The following is a 23,442-nucleotide window of genomic DNA, read 5'->3' as shown; positions in this document are numbered from 1 at the left end:
TAAATAAATAAATAAATATTGTTTGAAAACTTAAAATTTGATAGCTGTTGTATTTGATATTCACCTGATGACGGTAATTTTATGCTACTGAAAGTACTAGTGAATATTCTCATATGCTAAAAGTTGATATTGGTAATGCCACAACACTTAAGTGTAGTTATTATATATTCAGAAGTTGGCAAAGTGTAATTTATTTTATTTTATTATTGAATCACATTTTATTTTTCTGCCTAGAAATGTTTTATGTACTTTGTATCATAGTTATATGTATTTTGTTTATTATATTGTTTGTTATATTGTTAATGGAAAATGGCAATGTCTAGTGTCTGCCTGTACATGTACAATTTAAAATAAACAAGTAAAACATTTTGTAACATCAATATATTTCATTTAAAAAATATATATTTTTTTTAAATGAAATTTATTGATGTTACAGTAAAAACAAAGTATAAGTTAAAAATTTTTACTTATTACAAGCTACATAGTAAACTTACTTCTATATAATTAGCAGGAAATATCCCAGTCATTCCATGATGTTCGCCTTCATACCAGTTTTGATCAATTTTTCGTAAAATATAAACTAGATTTCCCTTACTGAGAGAAAGTTCCCTAGATAAAAAAAAATAAGTTCAAAATTGTAAAATGTAATAAAATAAAAACTTTATATATGTAAGATTTAAAGTTAACATGAAAATAAACATCAGGAAACCTGATAAATTTGTATAGCCAAAAAACCACAGGATTACATTGGGCTACTTTTCTGCAATTATATTTAATTAACTACTAAATAAACTGTCAATAAAGGAAGGTGTTTGGTGTCATCTCTTATTAAATTTAATAAATATAATTAAATTAATATTTATGAAATAATTTAAAGTAATTTGAAAGAAAGGATTCAGGCCCTGAGCGGGACTCAAACCCACAACTCCCACTTACTGTGTGGATGCATTGCCAGCTACATTACCTCAGCCTCCTGTCTGATCTCCTCTTCCAGACATATTTAAGTATGATATAACCATTCGCAGTTACTTATGAGTGATGGTTGGCTGAGTGCCACGAGTAGGAGTTTATAGGGTGCTGAAGGCATCCCCAGTCAGCATGTAAGTAACTGAGAATGGTTATATCATATTTAAATGTCTGAAAAAGGAGATCAAACTGGAGGCTCAGGTAGTATAACTGGCAACTCACCTGCATAGTAAACAGGAGTTGTGGGTTCAAGTCTTGCTCAAGGCTAAATCTTTCTTCGAAAGTATTCTAAATTATGTAATAAATATTAATTATAATTAAATAAATATTAATACAGTCGAGTCTGCATAAGTCATCACCCAGATAACTCAACACCATCGGTTAAGTAGTCAGTTTCTGTGATCCAGGCCGACTTACATTAGCATTAATGTTAAAAAACTCCAGTTTACTCAACACTGTTTAACTCATCACTACTGGATAAGTTGACATACTTTTGCTGTCCCACACTCTGATAAGTCGTCACCTCCTCCTGAAAAAATGAATTCACTCTGCACGTGTGGTGCGAACTCATTTTTTTTTCCAGGAGGAGGAGTCAATTTATTTATTAATATATAATTAATATATTATTATTATTAATATATATATATATACAGGGTGCATAGGAAAGTTCCTTTAACCGGAAAATTCTTGTGAACGGAGAGAGCTACAGCTATGCAAGTGTGGTAACGGTATAGTAAAGCGACTATGCCAGACCTAATGCAAATGACAGCAGCACTCCTAGTGGCAAAATTTGGAAGATAGGCAGTGCGAATCAAAAACAAAAACAGATAGACCAAACTTTGCAATTAGAAAGTTTTAGAGCATCAATAAATTAGTATGAAACAACATCTGGTTCACACGGATAAGATAAATTGTCACCTGTATACCCAAAAATGTCCAAAAGCGATGCACACCATTTTGTGTAAACATTTGAAAGGAATAGCCATAAGTATGAAGCAATATGCCCAATTTATTGCATAAAATATGTACTTGCGTCAGTTTGCCGTTGCTCATGAATACACACGTGTATCATGAGCAATGGCAAACTTTTCGAACATACTCAACATTATCTTGTTATCACTATCTGGCCTTTCTGTTGTTTTTTGTGTGATGTTATCAAACTGTATTGACATAAATACATATTTTATGCAATAAATTGTGCATATTTCTTCATATCTATGACTATTCCTTTCAAAAGTTTACACAAAATGGCATGCATCGCTTTTGGACATTTTTAGGTATACAAGCGACAATTTATCTTATCTGTTTGCACCACATGTCGTTTTGTACTAACTAATTGATACTCTATAGCTTTCTAATTGGAAAGGTTGCTCTATCTGTTTTCGTTTTTGATTTGCACTGTCTATCTTCCAAATTTTGCGACTAGAGGCGCTGCTGTCATTTGCATTAGGTCGGGCATAGTCCCTTTAATATACCTTTACCTCACTTGCATAGCTGTAGCTCTCTCCATTTGCAAGAATTTTCCGGTTAAAGGGACTTTCCTATGCACCCTGTATATATATTAATAAAAATGCCTTAACATTTTATATATTTTTATGTATAAAATAGTAACAGATAAACAAAAATAAAATATACAATCTACATCAATATTGCATTCCAGAATCCAATTTTGCATTTTCTCACGTTAGAGACATTAAGAATTCTTAGACGTTACTTGCCAACGATCGACAATTGCGAAGATGATGTTTTCGAGGCGTTCGTGATCGTTGAAAAAGAAAGTCGAGACAGTTAAGTGCTCAAAACAAACAACACTAAACGAATTTTTCAGTTTTTCATCTACGGAGTAATTGTAAATGAAGGACACAATGTATTGTAAGCCTATACTACTGTATAATGCACTACTGTATTTCCTAATTGTAGTTTTGTGGTTTTTTTCCTACTTCGCTTTAGTCGTCACATCGGATAACTCAACACATTTCCACTTCCCCTTGGGGTGTTGACTTACGCGGACTTGACTATAATTATAATTAAATTTAACGAGAGAGAGCTAATGCCTCCCTCTAGTGAGTAATCATTTAGTACTTAATTAAATATAATTACAAAAAATGTAGCCAAATGTAATCCGGTGGTTGTTTGGTTAACATAAAGTTAACATTAAGTAATTTAGTTTTAATTATAATAATTAAAATTTCATGCAAATAATCATATGGTTATCTGTGGTTAAAAGTCAATTTGAAAGGGAACACTGGCTATGCAATGATCCAGTTTTCTGATTTTAACTTGCAATTTAGAAATCATTATTAAAGCTGACTCCAGCTGGTCTCAAGGACAACCAGTTTGTAAACAATGTAGACTGCACTTGTGAAATTCCATGCCTTATTAAATAAAAGAATAACAATTGGTGCAGCCATATTTTTCAAACAAAAGCATTCACTTTAAATTATTTTTAATATTTTATATAGTTTTTCTGTAAAAACACTTTTTGGAATATTTATTTCACAGGAATTATTTCCTGGCAATTTTTTTGGCTGTCAGATTTGTGTTTGAGTGGAAATAATTATTTACTATAAAAAATCAATTACTTAGGGGTTTTCCAAGTGCCATTCTGGGCAGAACAAATGGGCTTAAGGAGTTAACAGTAAGAAACTTTTTGTTGAAATTATAAGATGTTAAAGCTTTTATTTAAATATTCATCCAGTTTTGTCATATAACCAGTTTCAATAGTTGCTCTATAGGCATGATGTTTATGACAACACAGGTCATGTAAAAGTTTAATTTCCATCCTAGCAATCTTCTACAGAGTATATGCTGTCATAGGTTATATGCACAAAACTACAGTGTATATTTATGTTTATTATTGATCTATAATACAAAAAGATAACATTATTTCCTTATTTATTTAAAAACTGATATTTTATGTTGATAATACCAATTTTGTATTTTGCATGTTTTTTTATATGTTACTATTATTTTCTGAATTATTCCATTGTTATAATTTTCTTATTTTAATATATAAATTTTAAAATCAGGAAATAATAATACTGTATAAAAAATAATGCATGCAAAATACAAAATTATAATACACTTTATATTATTTTTAAAATATAAATTTTAAAAATAATATAAAGTGTATGACATTTCTTTATCAAGTTTTATATTGCTGTATTAATAAATTTCTGATAACCATTATTTTATAAAAAAAATTAAATTTTTATTAATAGAAATATCTATATTAATCAAAAATAGTTATTAAATCACTTTTTAATTATGAATAATTATAATAAATTGAATTATATTACATGCAAAAATATAGTATTGAAGACAAATTTTAAAGATCATTATATTCAATGAATAATAATAATAATAATAATAAATCAAATACATCAACAGACAAAAACATCTAACATTAATGAAGATCATGTAACCTGTCAGGATAATCCAGCAACAAGTATTGATAACAACACACATACAACAATTACCACTAATGATACTACAGACACTTCCTCATCCATCACTGATAACATAGACATGGATTTAGTTAATATGCTCTCACTTATATTTCAAAAAACACTCACTAAATATACAGGCACAGATCCCACACAACGACCACGAATACCAAAAATCAACACGTAAAAGGAAGTAGGAAAAACACTAAATTATGTAAACACTCACTCACTATCACACTACATTCATTCAATCTCTACACTCGCAGACATTCATACATTAGTTTATGCTGGGGCAGTCACAGTAGTGACACACCATGGACTGAAAGTACAATCACAGACAAATACACAGAAAACACAATTCTATCACAAGCCTGCCTGGCAGAGAAGAATAGAAACACAAATAAATGACATTAGACAGCAATTAGGCAGGCTGACAACACACTAAAAACAACATAACACCCAAATTAAGGAAACAGCTCAAAAACATTTTCAAGAAAATAAAAACACACACAAAACACAAACATCACAACATACACATTACAGAACACATTGATACACTAAAACAAAAACTTGCTGCCAAAGCAAGTTGACTCAAACGATACAAAACATGTACACTACGAAAACAACAAAATAAATAATTTACAAACAATGAAAAACTCTTTTACAGACAAATTAATGACAAAGCAAACATTGATACACAGCACAGTGGCACACCAACAGAAAAAGAACTCACTCATATTGGTCTTCTCTTTGGTCCAGTGCTGTCATGCATAATGCTAATGCAGGCTGGATCAAGGAGGAGAACAGAAACTTGCACAACATACCAACTATGCCTTGTGCTGAAATAAACATACATGATTTCCAATACACTGTTAACAGAACACACAACTGGAAGACACCTGGTGTAGACAACATTCACAATTTCTGGTACAAAAAGTTTGCATCACTGCACCAGGAACTAGCTAAACACCTAACACACATCATCATCAATCCACAAGACATGCCAAATTTTCTTACTCAGGGCATCACCTACATGAAACCTAAAAACAACAATACCACAGACCCCACACAATACAGACCAATTACATGTCTTCCAACACTCTACAAATTATTGACATCCTGTCTCGCAAACAAAATATACAAACATGTTGAAGAACACGACATTCTTACGGAACAACAAAAAGGTTGCCGTAGAAATCACAGGGGATGCAATGAACAGTTACTCATAGATTCAGTCATTCTACAGCAAGCACACAAACAACACAGAAACATACACATGGCATATATAGACTACAGAAAAGCATTCGACAGTGTTCCACACAGTTGGCTGCTACATATTCTACACATGTACAAAATACATCCATCATTCACTGCATTCTTTCTAAACACTATGCAGCACTGGAGAACAACACTACACCTCAGGGTTAGTAACACTTCCATACAAACAAACCAAATCTTTATTAGGCGAGGAATTTTTCAAGGAGATTCCTTGAGTCTTCTCTGGTTCTGCCTAGCCTTGAATCCATTATCCAACATGTTAAACAACACGCAATATGGTTACAATATCACACATGAAAAAACAACACAGTATATACTGTCACATCTCATGTACATGGATGACATAAAACTTTATGCATCCACACAAAAACAACTTCATCAATTCCTACAAATCACACATTCATACACCAAGGACATACAAATGAAATTTGGCCTAGATAAATGCAAAACACTTCACATAGAAAAAGGAATCCTGAAGAAAGAAGATTTTGCATTTGGAAATGGAGACGTTATTGAATCCATGGAAGAGGGCGAGTTCTACAAGTATTTAGGATTCCAACAGGCCAAACTAACAGAACATACACAAATAAAGCAAAGATTAATTAAAGAATACCAAAGTAGGTTAAATGCTATTCTCAGAACAGAGTTAAATGCAAAACACACAGTTAAAGCAATAAACACTTATGTCATCCCAGTACTCACATATTCTTTTGGAGTTATACATTGGACTCACTCAGATCTTGAGCAACTCCAAAGGAAAACAAGAACAACACTTACTAAGCATAAACATCATCATCCTAAATGCACCACAGAAAGATTAACCCTTCCACGTAAAGATGGCGGACGTGGCCTGATTGACATAGTTAACCTTCACTACAAACAAATACAGTCACTGCGAGAGTTTTTCTACAAAAAATAAGAAACATCACAATTACATAAGGCAGTAACTCTAGCAGACTCAAATAACACACCATTAAACTTACACTCACATCATATGGACACAACACAACATATAAAAAGCATAGACACCATTAAGCAAGCGTGGGCTCGAAAGGCACTCCATGGCAGGCATCCTTATGATCTGGCCCAGGATTTTGTTGACAAAACTGCGTCAAACAGCTGGTTAGCTCGGGGATGCCTCTTTGGGGAGACGGAAGGATTCATGATCGCCATACAGGATCAGGTCATAAATACTAAAAACTACAGAAAACACATACTCAAAGATGCAACACTCACAAATGACACATGCAGAAAATGTCACATCATGCCAGAAACTATACAACACATCACTTCCAGTTGCAAGCTTTTGGCACAGACAGATTATTTACACAGACATAATCAAGTAGCAAATATAATACATCAAGAGCTTGCAAAGAAACACAAATTAGTAGACATCCACAAACCATACTACAAATACATTCCACAGACAGTATTGGAAAACAACACGCACAAAATGTACTATGACAGAGCCATAATCACAGATAAAACAATTTACCACAACAGACCAGACATCACGCTCATTGACAAACACAATAAAATCACATACATTATAGACATATCCATTCCAAACACTCACAATATACAAAACGCATGCACTGAAAAAATTAGCAAGTACACAAAACTTGCCCAGGAAATAAGGCATCTGTGGAGGATGGATAGGGTACCTGTTTGGGTTACCTGATTAGGGTACCTCTGCTTATTGTACCTGTTGTTCTCTCCTCTACAGGTGTGATACCACACACACTACACAAAAGCCTGGGCACATTACAATTGAATAGAAACACATACATCACACTACAGAAAGTCACTATATTGAATACATGTCATATTGTGAGAAAATTCCTGAATACAGACACACACACTGATACACTTCTTTAATTTCTGTTTTGGTTACTATGCCTTGACTTTGGTCCGGCATGGTACACAGCCACCGGTTTTAACCGAGTATATCTAACTTAACCCAACATAATAATAATAATAATTTAAACAACTAAATTTAGAAATTTCAAACCTTGGTGACTGAGCAGTAAAATTAAAGAGAACTTTAGCCATTGTATGAATTTCTGATGTTTTTGTCATAGTTGCAGATAATTCATACGGATTATCATATCGATTCAAGGGAATAGGAGACTTCTGAGATGGCCTATGTAAATGCAGAACAAGAAAGATTAGTTTTTACATTTATAGCAGCATTCATAAGAAATGACTATAAGAAACTGTATAGAATTATATTTTAATCACTTGTTAAATAATAAACTTATTATTAAACATGAATTAACCACCAAGCCACAATCTTTATAACTAAGTGCCCTAGTAATACTATGTAGTATTAAATGACATAATTTGAAACATTCAAATAATGTAAAATGGTAGGAATGAATATGGGACAATATAAGTGAATCTAAAAATAGAACATTTGAAATCAATTAATTTAGAGACCTCTTCAAATCACTTAATTTTAAATGATATAGACACTAAAAATATTTTGAATGTTTGGTTAACTTTATATTATTTAACATCCAAACATCTCAATTTGAACTAACTGAAATAATTTGTAATCAATTAAAATAATTTAACATTATGTTATTATTGTAAGGATGGCTATTTATTCCTCTTTTAATATTGTTATTTAATAATACGATTGAAATTACTCCTCCAACACGTAGTGTGAAGTGTTGAGTACAGGGTGAAAAATCTCAGGTCAAGAGATTTTCTGGGATATGTTAAAAGGGTGATAGCACGATATCCGTAACCGGTCTCACTCGTGCTAGCTACACCAGCAACCCCTTGTCTTGTATAATAGTTGCTATTTTTTTGGATGTATTTTACAGCATTGAACATGGCCCACATCTCTGCTTGGATGACTGTGCAATAGTTGGACATTTTCATGGAAGCTTGGTAAGTTGTACAGTTATTATTATTTTTAATTATTATCCTGTTGCCAACTCCTTTAGTCGTGAGAGACCCATAAATGTAGATTGTGGCTGTATGTCATATGTATATAGGAATCGTACATTTGTATTTTATAATTTTATTCTTGTTTCCATTCCTGTTTCTTAGTTTTCCCCATTGTTCTTTTATCTGTTCTACCTGGAATTTTCCTATTTGAACTTTCTTTCCATATACGGTCATAGAAAATCTTCAGAACAATAGGAAGGCATGCAGCCCTGAGGGCAAAAGAGAGGGTAAAAGGAGAGTTGAAGTTCAGACCATGGCATGAATGGATGTGTGTGACAACCCTTCCGGTATGTTTTAGCATCGTATGGAGAAAACGAGGGACATGCGATGTCGAGTAGAAGATTACTCATAAGTTATTGAAGGACTTAAGGATATACCGTGCCTGTTACAGCATAGTGACTAATTCGACAAATAGAGAACAGGATGTTCCAATATAGAACTTGAGAAAGAAAGTCCAAGCACAAGTGACCATTCGTAAGGATCCTGGAACTAAGATTTGGGCACCCCCTTTCCTATCTCCTACTTCTGCTCTATCCCCTATTCTTTCTCTTAGTTATATAAGTATAGATGTATATTTTAGTTATAGATTATTTTTATATCATTTGTAATATGCTACAAGACCAATGTTAAGATTATAAGAAGCTTTATAGTTATTGTAATGCATTTTAAATCAGTCAAGTTATATGTCTAGTGTAATAATTCGAGTGATGAATATCACATATTGGAATCGAGACTATCTGGCATCCTATAAAACAACCTGTACTTTATTTTGGGTAAAAAGATTAAAGTTTTTCTTTGTGTGTATATATATATAATCTCTTGGTTATTTGTAAAACCTGTAATTTCACAAGATTTTCCAATAGTGAGTTTGTTTAGTTTTCCATCAAAATCCATTTCTACCTCATAACTCCCAACCTCTGCTGGGTTACTTGTCATTGTTGTTTTATCCAAGATGGTATCAATTTCATTACTATATATCTTTTTAATAAAGTCAGTATCAAGAGGAAGGTCACCATTCTTAATTTTTAACTTAATTTCCTTTTCATTTTTTTTAGTTTCTCTCTTGTAATATGCCATTCCCACCTTTGCTCTTTGGCTTTGAGGTGGATGGGTTTAATGATGGCAATTACCAGAAAAGCATTCGTAGGTGCAGTCATGTAGGCCTTACAGACCCTTATTGCTACTTTCCTTTGAAGAGAGAAATTTCCTCCTGTTGTGGGCATTAAACTGTAAAAGCTTGAGGTTGCTATTGTTCGGTGTCAAGTTAATATGGTGCTACAGTCCATAATCAGTGGTAATAATAGTTTGTTCTTTTAATCTTTGTAGAACGAGGCGTAATCCGCTAAAAGCATTGTGATTTGTTGGTTTTCTCTCAGATTGCGGTAGGTCAGCATTCATCTTCTTACAATTTGTACATGTTGGTGTTCAATGTTTTTTATCACTATCCTTGTAGGCATGTGCCTTGGCACAGTGACTACACTTCTGGCCATGCATGCATTCACATGCATAATGCCCATAACCACAGCATCTGAAATACTGTGTGACCAGAATAAAGTTATCCATGATGACACTAGCTCATGACATCAATATGTGGTGGTGGTTTGTCAGTGTGTTTATCATCATTGGGGGTACAGCTATGACAACATGTCTACAATTGTGTTTTGTTTTTCCTTTATTAAAGATGGTACTAATTCTACATTCTGATTTAAGTTTATTAATGTCTGAATTCCCCCATATCCTGTTTTCTTCAAGCATAACATCAATCAAAGTATCATTGGTAATGGAATTGGAGACATTTAAGAGGATTACTCTTGGACACTTCCATTCAGAAGTCTTGCAGTGTATTTTTTCCTGGATTCCTGGCAAGGCCTCAATGGCCCTCTTCAACACCTTGCCATCTGTCTCACACCCCACTCTAACACAAAGACTAATTTTTAATTTTTCTGATGTTCTTGACACATATTTGGAGTTTATGTGAGTCAATGAGTCAATATCTTTAATAATTTGAGAAATAATTTCTTCCATATTGGGCTGTGCATCTTCCGTCAAAGTTTTGGGGTAAAGGAGGATGGCGTGAATTCCTCCAGTGCCCTCCACCTGAACCTTAGTAGAGAGAGATCTAGAAGTAGTCTTTGTCGTCTGGCTAGGTTTAGTACCCATTTTAGCAACTTCAGAATAAATACGTGGGTGAGCATTAGTAACAATTTGTTGGCTTTGTTTTGAACAAAGCTCACAAATGATTCTGTAGGCTTGGTGTAGACTCCCAAACAAGCAGGACACACTGTCCCTAATTTCTAACCAATGTTCTTTTTTAACAGTATTACTCGAAAACGCTGGGCAAACATCCAAGACTTTGCTCAGGAGCAATCTGGCTTCCTTCAGAATGGTTTCCTCCATGTCAGATGAACATCCCTGGTGAATCACTTAAAACATCTTCGTCCAGAGGTTCAGGAACAACACAAACCTCAGAATGCAGGTCAGCCATATCAGTTGTGATGATCAGAGAAGCAAAGCTGAACCAGGTATCACAGGACAAGCAAACTAGTGCACTGGCAAGGTATACACAGACAAAGGTTCAAATAACTTTGCTGAGAAGCACGACCAGAGGGGTTCTACTGTTGCTGTACGCCATGTGTTTGTATATAGTGTATATTTTATTATTATTTTTAATTTCACTTTCTCACGCTTCTATCCCCTTTCTTTTCTTTACCTATTGTTTTTCCTCTTTGGAATGTCTCTCCGACATTCCTTTCCTTATATGGTCATCGTATATTCCCTAGAACAAAGAAAGGGTGCGCGACCCCTGAGGGGTCGAGTACGAAACTAGAGAGCAGGAGGGTCGTGAATGAGAGAACAAAAAGGATTCGGACTCAAGAAAGAGGAGTAAGACAGGCTTCTGGTGCGTTCTGGCAGCGTGCAGAAGAGAAAGAGTAGCATTTCATACACGAACTAAAGAATTCGTTGCAATCGATCCATTTTGTTTGTGATCAATTCATGAGAGTTAACTGTGAATTTTGGAATCTGAACGGTCGACAAGCGAATGAACTGAAAGGAAGAAGAGAACCCCCTCGACATATTTTGTGTAAGACCCTCGCCAAGGACGTTAAAAAAGTGACCAATTCTTCGAAGACCTCAAAGACCAACGCTGGGTACCCCCTTTCCTAACTTCTTACATTTTCTTATCTGTCTTTTATTCTCCTCCTTTAGTTTAATGTATAAAAAAACCAGCCTCGTTAAAACGTCATTCGACACGGACCGCATCAGGGCCTTGGAGACCCTTGAGATTTACAAGGCGTCAAAATCGGGGAAATGTATTAATTTCAAGGATGGCAACGTATTATCATATGCGTGGCGGTATGTATCCGAAATGCACCCGCAATGGTAGCATCTCAGGATAGTGTAGTATTCCTGTATGGATGGACAGAGGCATTTTTATGATGGTATCAGGGAGATTAATGGCATGTTAGATCATTCGCAATTATTGCACGCGGGAGAGGTTCGATCGTTTGAATTTTGAAATAATTCTTTTTGCATTCTATTTCAAAACCGTCGATAAAACCTGACGAAGATCGCGGAGGCGATCGAAAACGTTAGTTAATTAGTTGTTAATTTTCGTATGGAGTACCGGAAATTTAAAAGGCTTAGGAAGTGATATTGAATAGTATAACATTAGCAATAAGATTAGTTTTAATTATTTTCCTTTTGTCGCGAGCTATATATGAGTCAAGGAATTTTTGTACAACATTGTTCGCTCATACGATTATTTCCATCTGTCGGGACGGAAAATATACTGGCATCCTAAAAGAACCTGTAGCTGATAACTTTTACCTAAATTAAAATTTACCTTTTTCTTTTTTATTTTGTTTTCCCGTGTATTTCTTTTAACAAAGAAAAAAAAAAAAAAAAAAATACATTTTCACACTACCAATAAGCAGGAGTGTCCAAGTAATCCACACTATGAAGATGGTGGGCAAAGAAGCAGAACTAAAAGCACAATGTCAAAGAAACCCAAGTCACACCACAAGTGCAAAAAACAGCTGTCAATAAAGGTGATGGGAGTCCCTTAGACAGCCAAATAATCTTGGATGATGGTAACACTGGCTGGATAAACAGCCAGTGTTACCATCCACTGGCTGTCTAAGGGGACTCCCATCACCTTTATTGACAGCTGTCCAGACTATAAATCTCTTCAGCTGTACTGAAACATCTTTACATACATACAGCCAAAACAGGGGGATAGGGGTTCACCAAGTGGCCTCCTACCAAACAAGAATAGCAAAGGGAGTCAGCTTACCTAGTTAGGATATTCCTTCAGACACAACACAGAGAAGACCCAGGCAAAGACTAGAGGTAAACAAACCATCACATTCAAGATGGTGGATATTTTACACTAGAATTAGAACACACAGTCCCCAACTGAACAAACCAAGATGATGAACACTAAATATTGGGGAGCTATGCTAAATAAAAACAGCCCTAAAGTTAGGCTTAGCACAGCTAAACCTAACCACTTTGCTAAGCCTAACTTCCAATACCATACTATAAAGAGGTTGCCAGGCCTAAAACTAGGGTTAGCTACTAAACATAGGGAGTAAAGTATAGGAAGTTGAACATTGGTGGCTGTCTCTGCCAAGTAGCTTGTTTAAAAATAGTTATTATGTGGCAACAAAAGCAAATGGAGCATTCAAAATTTTGTTCATAAACTGAATTCTTCATAAACAGGGGTATTCTTAAGCCAAGGTGTAATTGTATATGGATGAACATATTTGTTTAAGTGAAGGATTTTTGATTTTGCTAGATTTTTGTAATGTTATGTAACTCTGATTATAGTTATAACCACTATCTTTGTGTCCGTTATCCAAATATCAATGATCAGATATTTATATTTAATCATTTTTAATCTCAGGATGAAAATCTCATAAAATTTTAGTACTCACGTAAAGAAATCACTGTGCCGTCTCATTTCTGCTTCAGCTAACTGTTGCAAATATTTTTTGTATTTTTCTTCTTCATAAAATTTCTTCATCTATATTGAAAAAATTTTTATTAAACTTAAATAAATTTTTTAAAATTTATGAATAATTTCAAATTATTATTAATTACCGTATATCTCGGCAGATAAGACGATAGCTGAAGGATAAAAAAAGGCCCCGAAAATCCGGGGTCGTCTTATAGGACAGACACAAAAAATTAGATTGACATTTATATAAATTAAAACCATTATAAAAAAACGGACAAACCGTAATTATTTACTAATAGAGAGTAGGGTATGTGCACAAAATAGAATAGTCCATACAACGTTTTTGTGAATAGTCAAGGTCATTACCCGAATGCCGAATCAGTACGAATGCTTGCAACAATCACAAGGCAGTGCTGCCAGATGCAAGAAAATAAATTTGTTCATTTGAAAAATTACAAATAGGACATAATTCCATATACGCTATACAGTATTATTATTCAGATAATGATTGCTGATCTAAACTAAATTCATAGGCCATGGATAGTTTGGGGTCGTCTTATAGGACAGATATAAGCTAAAACTATAAAGCTTCGACGAAAATTTATACCTCGTCTTATCTGAAGGTGGTCTTATCCGCCGAGATATATGGTAATACAAGAAAATAGACAAAAATCAGTTGAAACTAGTAAGAAAAGAGAGATTTTAAACAGAAATAACAAAGAAATAGTGAGGAAACTGAGACCAAAAAGTGAAAAACTTTTAAAGAAAATAGACAGGAACTAGGATATGGATCAATGATTTTTTTATTTTTACTGTAATTTTTTATAGTTATCTGCGTCATTTGTACATGTTCAGAAATGTTTGTTTCCACTAATGTAATGTTCATTTGCACGTGTCAGTTTCAGTGTTTATCAGTTTTATTTATTTTTTCAAAATAAGATGTTATGAGTATTGCCTCTTCTCCAGCCTTTTCTGAATGTTACTTGCTTGAGCTTTTCTTCTTTTTGCTTCCTGTCTAACAACTTGAGCTCCTTCTAGGATGTTGTGAGTAATTTGAATTTAAGTCCTTTTTTTGTAATGTTTGTTTCAATCTTGCACTGGCATCACTTATTAATTTTTCCCTTGCCAATTTCTTTTCATTTTCTTGTTTTCTAGCCTTCTGATATTTCTTCTCTAAGTCTTGTATCTCCTGCCTTGTTTTATCATCCTGCTTACACTGTTTTTTCTAACTGTTTTCTCTGCTCATCTTGTTATTTTTCTTTTTGCATTTGTATTTGTGCTTTCTTCTTCTCAAGCTCAGTCTTATATTTTGAATAAGCAAACCTTGCATCTGTGAGTATTCCTTTGGTAATTGAACCAAGATCTGGCTTATCTAATATTTTTAGTCCATCTTTTATACACAGTAAGAATTGAGTGTCTTTACAGACATTGAAGCCCAATCAGGAGTCAGAAGTTGTGCAGATGACAAAAATTCTCTCTCAATATCTGCCGTGTGCCAATATTAATGCAACTTTTACAACTTGCAGGATAACTGGATATTTTGTTTCATTGTTTCCACTTCTAAGAAAAAAATTTTTCTCCATTGATAGTCAATTCTTTTGTTATATAAACAGTCTGTCATTTTTTAAGGTGTAGAAGTCTCCACTCATCAATAACTTGGCTTTCAGTAACATTCACAATGAACAAGCCATCTTCACAATACTTTCACATGCACTCTTTTCAAACAAGTTTTTCAAATTGAGGTAAGACAAATGTTGTGCAATAATTCTTCACATGTTAATATGGATTTCCAAAGCAAATGTTTTGCTGCTATGATGTAGTGCTGTTGTCATTTTGTCTAAATTCCGAAATATCTCATCGGTTTGCATGGTTTCAATTTTTTGTTAAAATTTCAATTTTTGCAAAAGAATCAGACTTTTCTCATCAAACAGTTTGGTATCATTGACACTAAGCTCAATCAAATGATAAACAGCTTCTGGTTTGCAAATTCTGCCCACCATTGTAGCAGTTAGAGACATGATTTTATCACAATAAAGTTGTAACACAGATTTCTTCCTTCTGGAATGTTTTTGAAAAGCATTCAAAAATGTTTGCACAGTCTACTACAAATATCACTTCTGCTTGGGTTATTAAATTCTTAAGTGCATTTACAATTCTCTTGTAATTCGAAAACATTTGTGGAAATCTAATTTTTTCGTTTTTTGATGTTAATTTCATACTGATAACAGGCTTTGAGGAGCGTAATTAACTTTACTCCAGTGTTGGGTAGTGTGGAATCTCTTGTAATTGTTTGTATTTATCACACTTTTCCTGTTCTTTTGTTTTGGAACAAATTCCAGGAAATAATGCATTATGGCTTTTCAGTGATCCAAAAATCTTTCTAAAGATGATGATAGCAAAAGCCATCGTGACATGCTTTATGAACTGAAGTGTTGGAACATCTTTCTTCTGCACGTGTAAAATCCTCTCAACAAAATGGCCGTCCAAAGAAACTATGAATGGCAATGAGAAGATCAAATCACTTCTAAACCAAATATTTGCAGACCTTTCAGAAAAGCATTAAGCAAACTGTAAAGGTTGCAAGTTTCCAGTATAATTTATTATATTGCATGGGATTAGACTAAATTATAAAAAAGCACCACCTTTCTAACAATCCAGCAGATTATTTAATACTGTAAAAATGTTTTTGACTGTCTTTAACGACCTTCATCAGTTAAACGTATAATAATAATAAGAAGAACATTAAAGAAATAGAATGTAAGGAAATTAAAAATTATGAAAAATAATAAATGTGCTTGTGTAAAAAATAAAATGATAAGCACTTGGAGAGTATCAAAAAATTAAATAATGACAAAGTGATAAAGACATATATATAAATAAATAACATATGTCTCCGCATCAAAAAATTTTTGCAAAATTATAGTTTATCATCATAAAGCGATTTCCATGCTGGAGACAAAGACTCAGCATCCCTATGATTAATACACATTGTTTTTACTTGCACTTTGTATATCTCCAGTTTTTCAAGGTGTTTGATAGTGTGTCTGCTAGTCGTTGGTCTAATAATGGAAGCTTGGTCACATAGTTCTTTTTATTATTATACGTTTAACTGATGAAGGCCATTAAAGACAGTCGAAAATGTTTTTACAGTATTAAATAATTTGCTGCATTGTTAGAAAGGTGGTACTTTTTTTATAGTTCCCATGCAAGCCACTGTCCGTGATATCTTTACTATTTATAAGCTGAAATACTTTTTTTCGTTTATAAATACTGATTAATAAATTTGTTTGGCCCATCACTGGTATGCATCAACATTTTCTCCAGGGAGAGATCTGCATTAGTGATTGCCTGAATAATATACTTTGCCAAACTGCACTTCCACTTGTCCAATAAAACATGTTTCACGATAATTAAACACAACTTCATTAGCAGTTTTGATATTTGGAGTTTCTTGTAGTTCTCTGCAATTGTGATTTCATCATAATGTAATGTTCTTGTATACTAATGTCTAATCCAAAACTTGTTTGATAGACTATCTCACAGCATTCTGGTTAGAAACATCTTTATTTAAAAAAAATTGGATTACAAATGCATTTCGGGTTGGTTTACATTTCCAACCCCTCTTCAATGCTATATGAAAGAAACAATAATATAAGTAGAGCACAACATTATCTAGATATCGCAAAAAAAGGGATTTTTTTACATAACAAACATTTACATACCATAAAATGGCATAAAATTTCTTTCTCAATACTTATATCATCCATGAACATACATAACATTCCAGTATTCTACATAAAGTCATTTTCATTTGTAAATCATGATAATTTACAATATTTAGTTATATAAAAAACACAAAATACATAACTATATTAAACCATATATTAAACAAAGTGTGGAAGAAGTTATGGCTGAAGGTATCGAAGAATTCTCAACGAGAAGAGCCTATCGCTGTATCGTTAGGTTGACAATTTGGTCAACCTAACGATACAGCAGGACTAGGAGATGTAGACGAGCAGGATATAAGGATTTACTGCAGATTTCTGGTGAGAGCCTTACCAATAACAACCTTCAAGAACTGACAGAACAAGGAATTCGCGTAGAACTGAAAAATAGAGATTCTGAAAGCAAAGAACCCAAAAAATTTCTCTACAGATTTCCTTAGTAAAAGTTTGGTAACGATAACTGAAAGCATTGATCAAATTGTAGCAAATGATCCAAATTTTGAAAGGAGTGAAAAGTAAAACAAGACATTTTGGATGCAATCTCCTGCTACTGACATTTGCTTAATGAAAGAAAAAGCAACAAATGAAACTTCATGACTTTATTGCAAAAAAAAAAAAAGCATTTCAGAAAAGTCAGGACCTTCATCACAAAAAATGAACCTTTACAATTCTGTGTGTATATGTTTATGTATATTATTATGCAAATTAATATAAAAATAACTTGAAATTAAAGTAAAATCTGTTTAATTTTGATCGTGTGTTTACCTATCCCCATTTACTCTATGTTAAAATGACCTTGTTTAATGCTGTTTTGCTTAGCACTTTGTCATCTAGGAATGCATCCCCCCCACGTTAAGCAGGGCCTTACTGTATTAATATGCATAAATTATATAAATTTAAATTCACATGGTCCAAAATACATTAGTCATTGAATTATTTCTTCAAGGTATCTTCATTTGAAATTTTAACAAAAATTCAAGTTAAAAATGATGCAAGCTTGACAACATTCTTGGCTCATTTCCAAATTTGTTATGTGAAGTGACCAATGTTTCAGTTGATCGGTGTTTGGATAATTGATGCTCTACTGTATTTGTGATTTTTAAATAAATTTTTGTTTGTCTCCTTTATAATAAATAAATTTATCTAAGTAAAAATTGAAAGTGTCTGTAAAAGTAATTTTTTAAAATATCCTTTTTCATAATAGTTTTAATACTTATTGCTATAATCTAGACATGGTAATCCTTAAATATACTTGTACATTTAAGGATTGGGTCACAGTATATGCAATATACGTGTGGCCCAAAATTTAATGACTTCTTCCAATGTGGTCCAGAGAAACAAAAAGGTTGGACACCCATGATTTAGATATAACCTTACTCGGTTAAACATGGCACTGGCTGGGGACGACTCCTACGTCCACAGCCTAAGAACATATCCACAACAGCACTCAGCCAGCTAATGTATTACCCGGTGAGGTATATATATAATAAACATCAATGCCCAATGAGTATATAATGAAATAACAATTGACCGCATGAAAGATCGGGCTAGAATTTGGCAAATTAAATAAAGACCAACAACTGCCGAATTATCGGGCTAGCAAATGGCTATAGTAATATTAATAATTTAAGTTAATTTGGTACTAGAGTTAGGCGTTAGGCGCCATCTCTTGCTAAATTTAATAATTAGAATTTTAATTAAATAATTTAAATAAATTTTAGGCTTAACTGGAAGAAAAGAATTGGCCCGAAGCGGGATTCGAACCCGCAACTTCTGCTATCCGTGCAGACACGTTACCAGTTACGCTACCCGGACCTTCGGTCCGATCCTCCCCTTCCAGTTGATATAAGATTACCGTACGACCATCGACGGCTATTACAATGCCGGCTGGGGACACATTAATTGCCCACGTCCTCCCAAAGGCACTCAACCAGCCATCGCAAACCCCGTACCAAATCTAGTACCAAATTAACTTAAATTATTAATATTACTATAGCCATTTGCTAGCCCGATAATTCGGCAGTTGTTGGTCTTTATATATAACGGGTTAGTTGTTGTTTATTTATATGTATACGCCTTGCCGGGGTTTGCAATGGCCGGTTGAGTGCCTTTGGGAGGACGTGGGCAATTAATGTGTTCCCAGCTGGCATTGTAATAGCCGTCGATGGTCGTACGGTAATCTTATATCAACTGGAAGGGGAGGATTGGACCGAAGGTCCGGGTAGCGTAACTGGTAACGTGTCTGCACGGATAGCAGAAGTTGCGGGTTCGAATCCCGCTTCGGGCAGATTCTTTTCTTCCAGTTAAGCCTAAATTTATTTAAATTATTTAATTAAAATTCTAATTATTAAATTTAGCAAGAGATGGCGCCTAACGCCTAACTCTAGTACCAAATTAACTTAAATTATTAATATTACTATAGCCATTTGCTAGCCCGATAATTCGGCAGTTGTTGGTCTTTATATATAACGGGTTAGTTGTTGTTTATTTATAGGCAAATTAAATGATTAATATAAAGTAATATGTCATTAGCGAGAGGCATTAGACACCATCTCTTGACTAAATTAATAATTTTAATTTTAATAAATTATTAGAACTTCTGGAATAAAAGAACTGACCTGGGGCAGGTTCAAGCCCCACCCCTGGTCAGTTCTTGCCTACTGGTATTTATGCTTCTAATAGCTGCTCTGGAGATATGGAGTATATAGTGGGATGGATTATGCAGTGATTTATTTGTTCTAGCAATTTTTTGCAAGTTATACACTAACTTGAGTTACCTGTATGATATATACTTTATTCTATATTTTCATTTTTTTATAATGAATAATCTTAAATTTATGTACTCACTGCTGTTTCTTGCCTTTTTCTTAGCTCTTCTTCTTCAATATATTCTTTTTCTAAGTTACGAATAGGACTTCGATAATGGATATTAACTTCTGTTTCTTGATACTTATGTGGAGAAACTACAGTAAAAAAAAACTATTAATCTTACATTATTTAGATAGAATTACATATAAAAATATTTTATCCAAGTTTACATATAATTAGCTTTTGTTCAGTTAAGTTTGCTCATTTTCCTTGCAAACTAATCTTTGTTATGAATTGATCATGAAAGAAAGTAGGAAAAAAGTAGCTAATGTAATAAGAAAATAAAGACACTCAAAAAATTTTCAATATCAATTTATCATTATTATTTTAAATAATATGATATTTCAATAAATCTATTATAAACTATCTCCTTTTCAAATTACTGGAGCAAACAAATAAAAACAAAACCTTTAAATACCAGTAAAGTTCTGTTACTGGTATTTAGAGGTTTTATTTTTATCTTATTCAATAAATGTATTCAAATATTATGTTCATTTAAACTTTTTCAGTGATTATAGAAAAAATCATATTTAAAAGAAGTCTTATCAATCACATTGAACACATTAGTAAATGTTAATATATGAATTATTTTATTTATAAAATTTAGATATGATTTAATAACATACTTCATTTATTGAAAAAGCAACAATTTCTGATATAATTGGTATAACAAATGTTCTGTTCACTGTGCCTGATGCAAGGTAAAATAAATACACAGTGGTGCCTCATACTTCAAATTTAATTCATTCCAAAAGGCCATTCCAACTCTAAATTGTTCAAAGTCCAAAGTAATTTTATACATTATAAATAATGAAAAATGAATTAATCTATTTCCAGACCCTAAAGAATACTCATTTCAATATACTAAAAACAACAAACATACATAATTTAAGATAAAAATAACACAATTAAATGCCCTAATAATAAATTATAAAATAAAAACTGTATAATAAAATGAATATTACATTTATTGGTTACACACCAACTGCAACATCCAACACATAACTACCAGATCCACTACATGTGGTAAGTTCCTTTTTCACCTCGATTGTCAAAATTACAATCTTCCTCTTAGACTTTGTTGCTTCCACACACTTTTTAGATGTCATGATTGATAAGTAAAGGTCATATTACGTTGAACAGAAAGTTTCTGCATATCAAATAAAAACAAAACCTTAAATACCAGTAACAGAACTTTAACGACTGGTATTTAAAGGTTTTGTTTCTATTCAATTGCTCCAGTAATTTGAAAAGGAGACAGTTATAATAGTTTTTGCATATTTTTAACAGCTGTCATTATTTAACATAGATATGTGATTTAAATACAATTGATAAATTTAACATGATTGCTAATATGAGATTGTATTCTTTACATAGAAGCTTTTGTTTGGATAACATTAAGGTGAGATGTTTCCAGATGAAAAGCATATCATACATATGTTTTACAAGTTTTGGAAAGGATAACAGTAGAGCATCGATTATCTGATTACCGATCAACCGAAACATTAGTTAACCAAAAGCATTCCTGTCGAAAAATTCAAATTTCTGCTAGTACTATGGCATCACAGCACTCTCCCCCTCCCTGCCAATCTAAACTGTAGGCCTAGTTTAATGTACTACATTATGTAAGGTATGTATTTGCAAGACATGTGATACAAATTATATACAGTACAGTTTTGTGTTTAATATGTTTTTCATAAATGATCAGTTATCCGAACAACCCCAGTCTTGAATTCTTTTGGATACTCGATGCTCTACTGTAATGTTATGCAAACAGTAGAAAAATTTAGTGTTTAAATTGTATGGGGTTCCCAAAAGCTAAGGACAAGAAGAAATTTCAGGAAGTAATTGTTAAAAATTGATGAACAACACACAATATATATAAGGAAAGCTAGAACATTTTTAAATAACTTTCACAAAACCTTTCACTCTTTCCAGCAGTTTCTTTAATCCATTAGATAGGAAAACAAACGTTTTCAGCTATTTTAAATGGCCTTCTTCAAATTCTATAACATTGGAATGTCAGTTAACAATTATTCGAATGACATCATTGTTTACAAAAGTTTTCTTCTTTCTTATGATGTCATTGTTTTTTACAACAGTTTAAAAAATACAGACATGGATAAAATTGAAATAAAATAAATAAATGTGTAAATTGCTAACAAAATATAGTTTAACGACTATTATTATTACACTTCACGCCAACGTACAGTAATGAATGATTGACACATCAGTGTTGCGACGTTACAAACGGTACACCTTTCTCAGGTACACCGGAGCCAAATACGGCACCACTATCTATATTTTAAATATTTTGGGGTTATTACGTCATCACAGCATGTTTCTACATCTATAATCGTTATTGCAATTTTAATATATATAAGGAATTCCATCCACGTGCTTTACGTAATTTAAATAGTCCGTTAAAAAGCTAACTGTTCGAAAATTACAGTATTCGATTTTCGCCTGAAGATGACAGCTGTACGCTGTTGAAAGTGCTTGCGAGTACATGTGAAATATTACAAATCACCATTTGTAATGCCACAACACTGATGTGTCAATCATTCATCAGTTTAACGACTTTAAAACAAATAAATGACTATTGCCAATAAGATTAAAAAAGTAGATAAGTGCAAAGAAATGTTTACAAATTGATAAAATTAAATAACTAGATAAATTTAGAGAAATTTTAACAAGTTCATAAGATTGCAACAAATTCAATGAGATGAAAACATCACGTGGTTTGAGAAGGATGGTTTAGCCCATTTTATTTAAGGGGTAATTGAGGAGTGATTGTCAAGTGATGGAGAGTGAGTCGACATCTCTGCTGTTAATACACTTTTCTTTGAAGGATTTTGCAAAGATTTCTAGTGTTTCTATTGTTCTTAGTTTGTTACTATCGAGCATTGATATTATAATCTTAGCCTCTTCCCATTTGGCCATTATATTTGGATAGTTTGCAAATTGAGCTAGGGTGGTATTGTTTGTATCGTATTTATGTTCAGCTCTCCTTTTTGTAAGTGATCTGTTGGTTGAGCTATGTATGTTAAGTTTTTGTTCAGATTAAATCTGTTGTCCTCTAGTGGAACTGAGTATATTCCAGGTCTTCTGGCTTCGCTGCATTTATCTTTGGTATTAGCCAGAAGTTTATATATCAAAGGATTAAAGAAACTGCTAGAAAAAGAGTGTAAGGTTCTGTGAAACCTAGAATACATATAAGTAAACACATCAAAAATAAAGC

At 33.0% G+C, this 23,442-nt stretch overlaps 1 protein-coding gene and 1 long non-coding RNA gene across 2 annotated transcripts; one reads left to right on the top strand and one right to left on the bottom strand.

Moving 5' to 3' along the window:
- Positions 1 to 6,536: 6,536 nt before the first annotated feature.
- On the bottom strand, positions 6,537 to 20,317 carry LOC136970756 (uncharacterized). The gene is made up of 4 exons (XM_067265207.1): positions 20,181 to 20,317; positions 13,586 to 13,674; positions 7,702 to 7,833; positions 6,537 to 6,596 (listed from the first exon to the last, which is right to left on the bottom strand). The coding sequence occupies exons 2-4, from the start codon at positions 13,672 to 13,674 to the stop codon at positions 6,554 to 6,556; spliced, it is 264 nt and encodes an 87-aa protein (XP_067121308.1). The 5' UTR covers positions 20,181 to 20,317; the 3' UTR covers positions 6,537 to 6,553.
- On the top strand, positions 10,818 to 12,506 carry LOC136970754 (uncharacterized). The gene is made up of 2 exons (XR_010880032.1): positions 10,818 to 11,295; positions 11,429 to 12,506. It is a non-coding gene; the product is annotated as an uncharacterized lncRNA (long non-coding RNA).
- Positions 20,318 to 23,442: the final 3,125 nt, after the last annotated feature.

Source organism: Centruroides vittatus, unplaced genomic scaffold (assembly GCF_030686945.1).
Source record: "Centruroides vittatus isolate TY-2023 unplaced genomic scaffold, ASM3068694v2 contig_2159, whole genome shotgun sequence".
Taxonomy (NCBI): Eukaryota; Metazoa; Arthropoda; class Arachnida; order Scorpiones; family Buthidae; genus Centruroides; species Centruroides vittatus.
This window is presented reverse-complemented; position numbering and strand designations above follow the sequence as displayed.

Bases quoted from the DNA above. Each gene is read 5' to 3' on its own strand.
- LOC136970756 (XM_067265207.1), bottom strand. From the start codon at position 13,674: ATGAAGAAATTTTATGAAGAAGAAAAATACAAAAAATATTTGCAACAG. The intron at 7,834-13,585 runs GTGAGTACTAAA...GCATTTACATAG, and splicing joins CGGCACAGTGATTTCTTTAC to GCCATCTCAGAAGTCTCCTA. The intron at 6,597-7,701 runs GTTTGAAATTTC...TATTTTTTGTAG, and splicing joins TTTACTGCTCAGTCACCAAG to AAAAACTCTCGCAGTGACTG.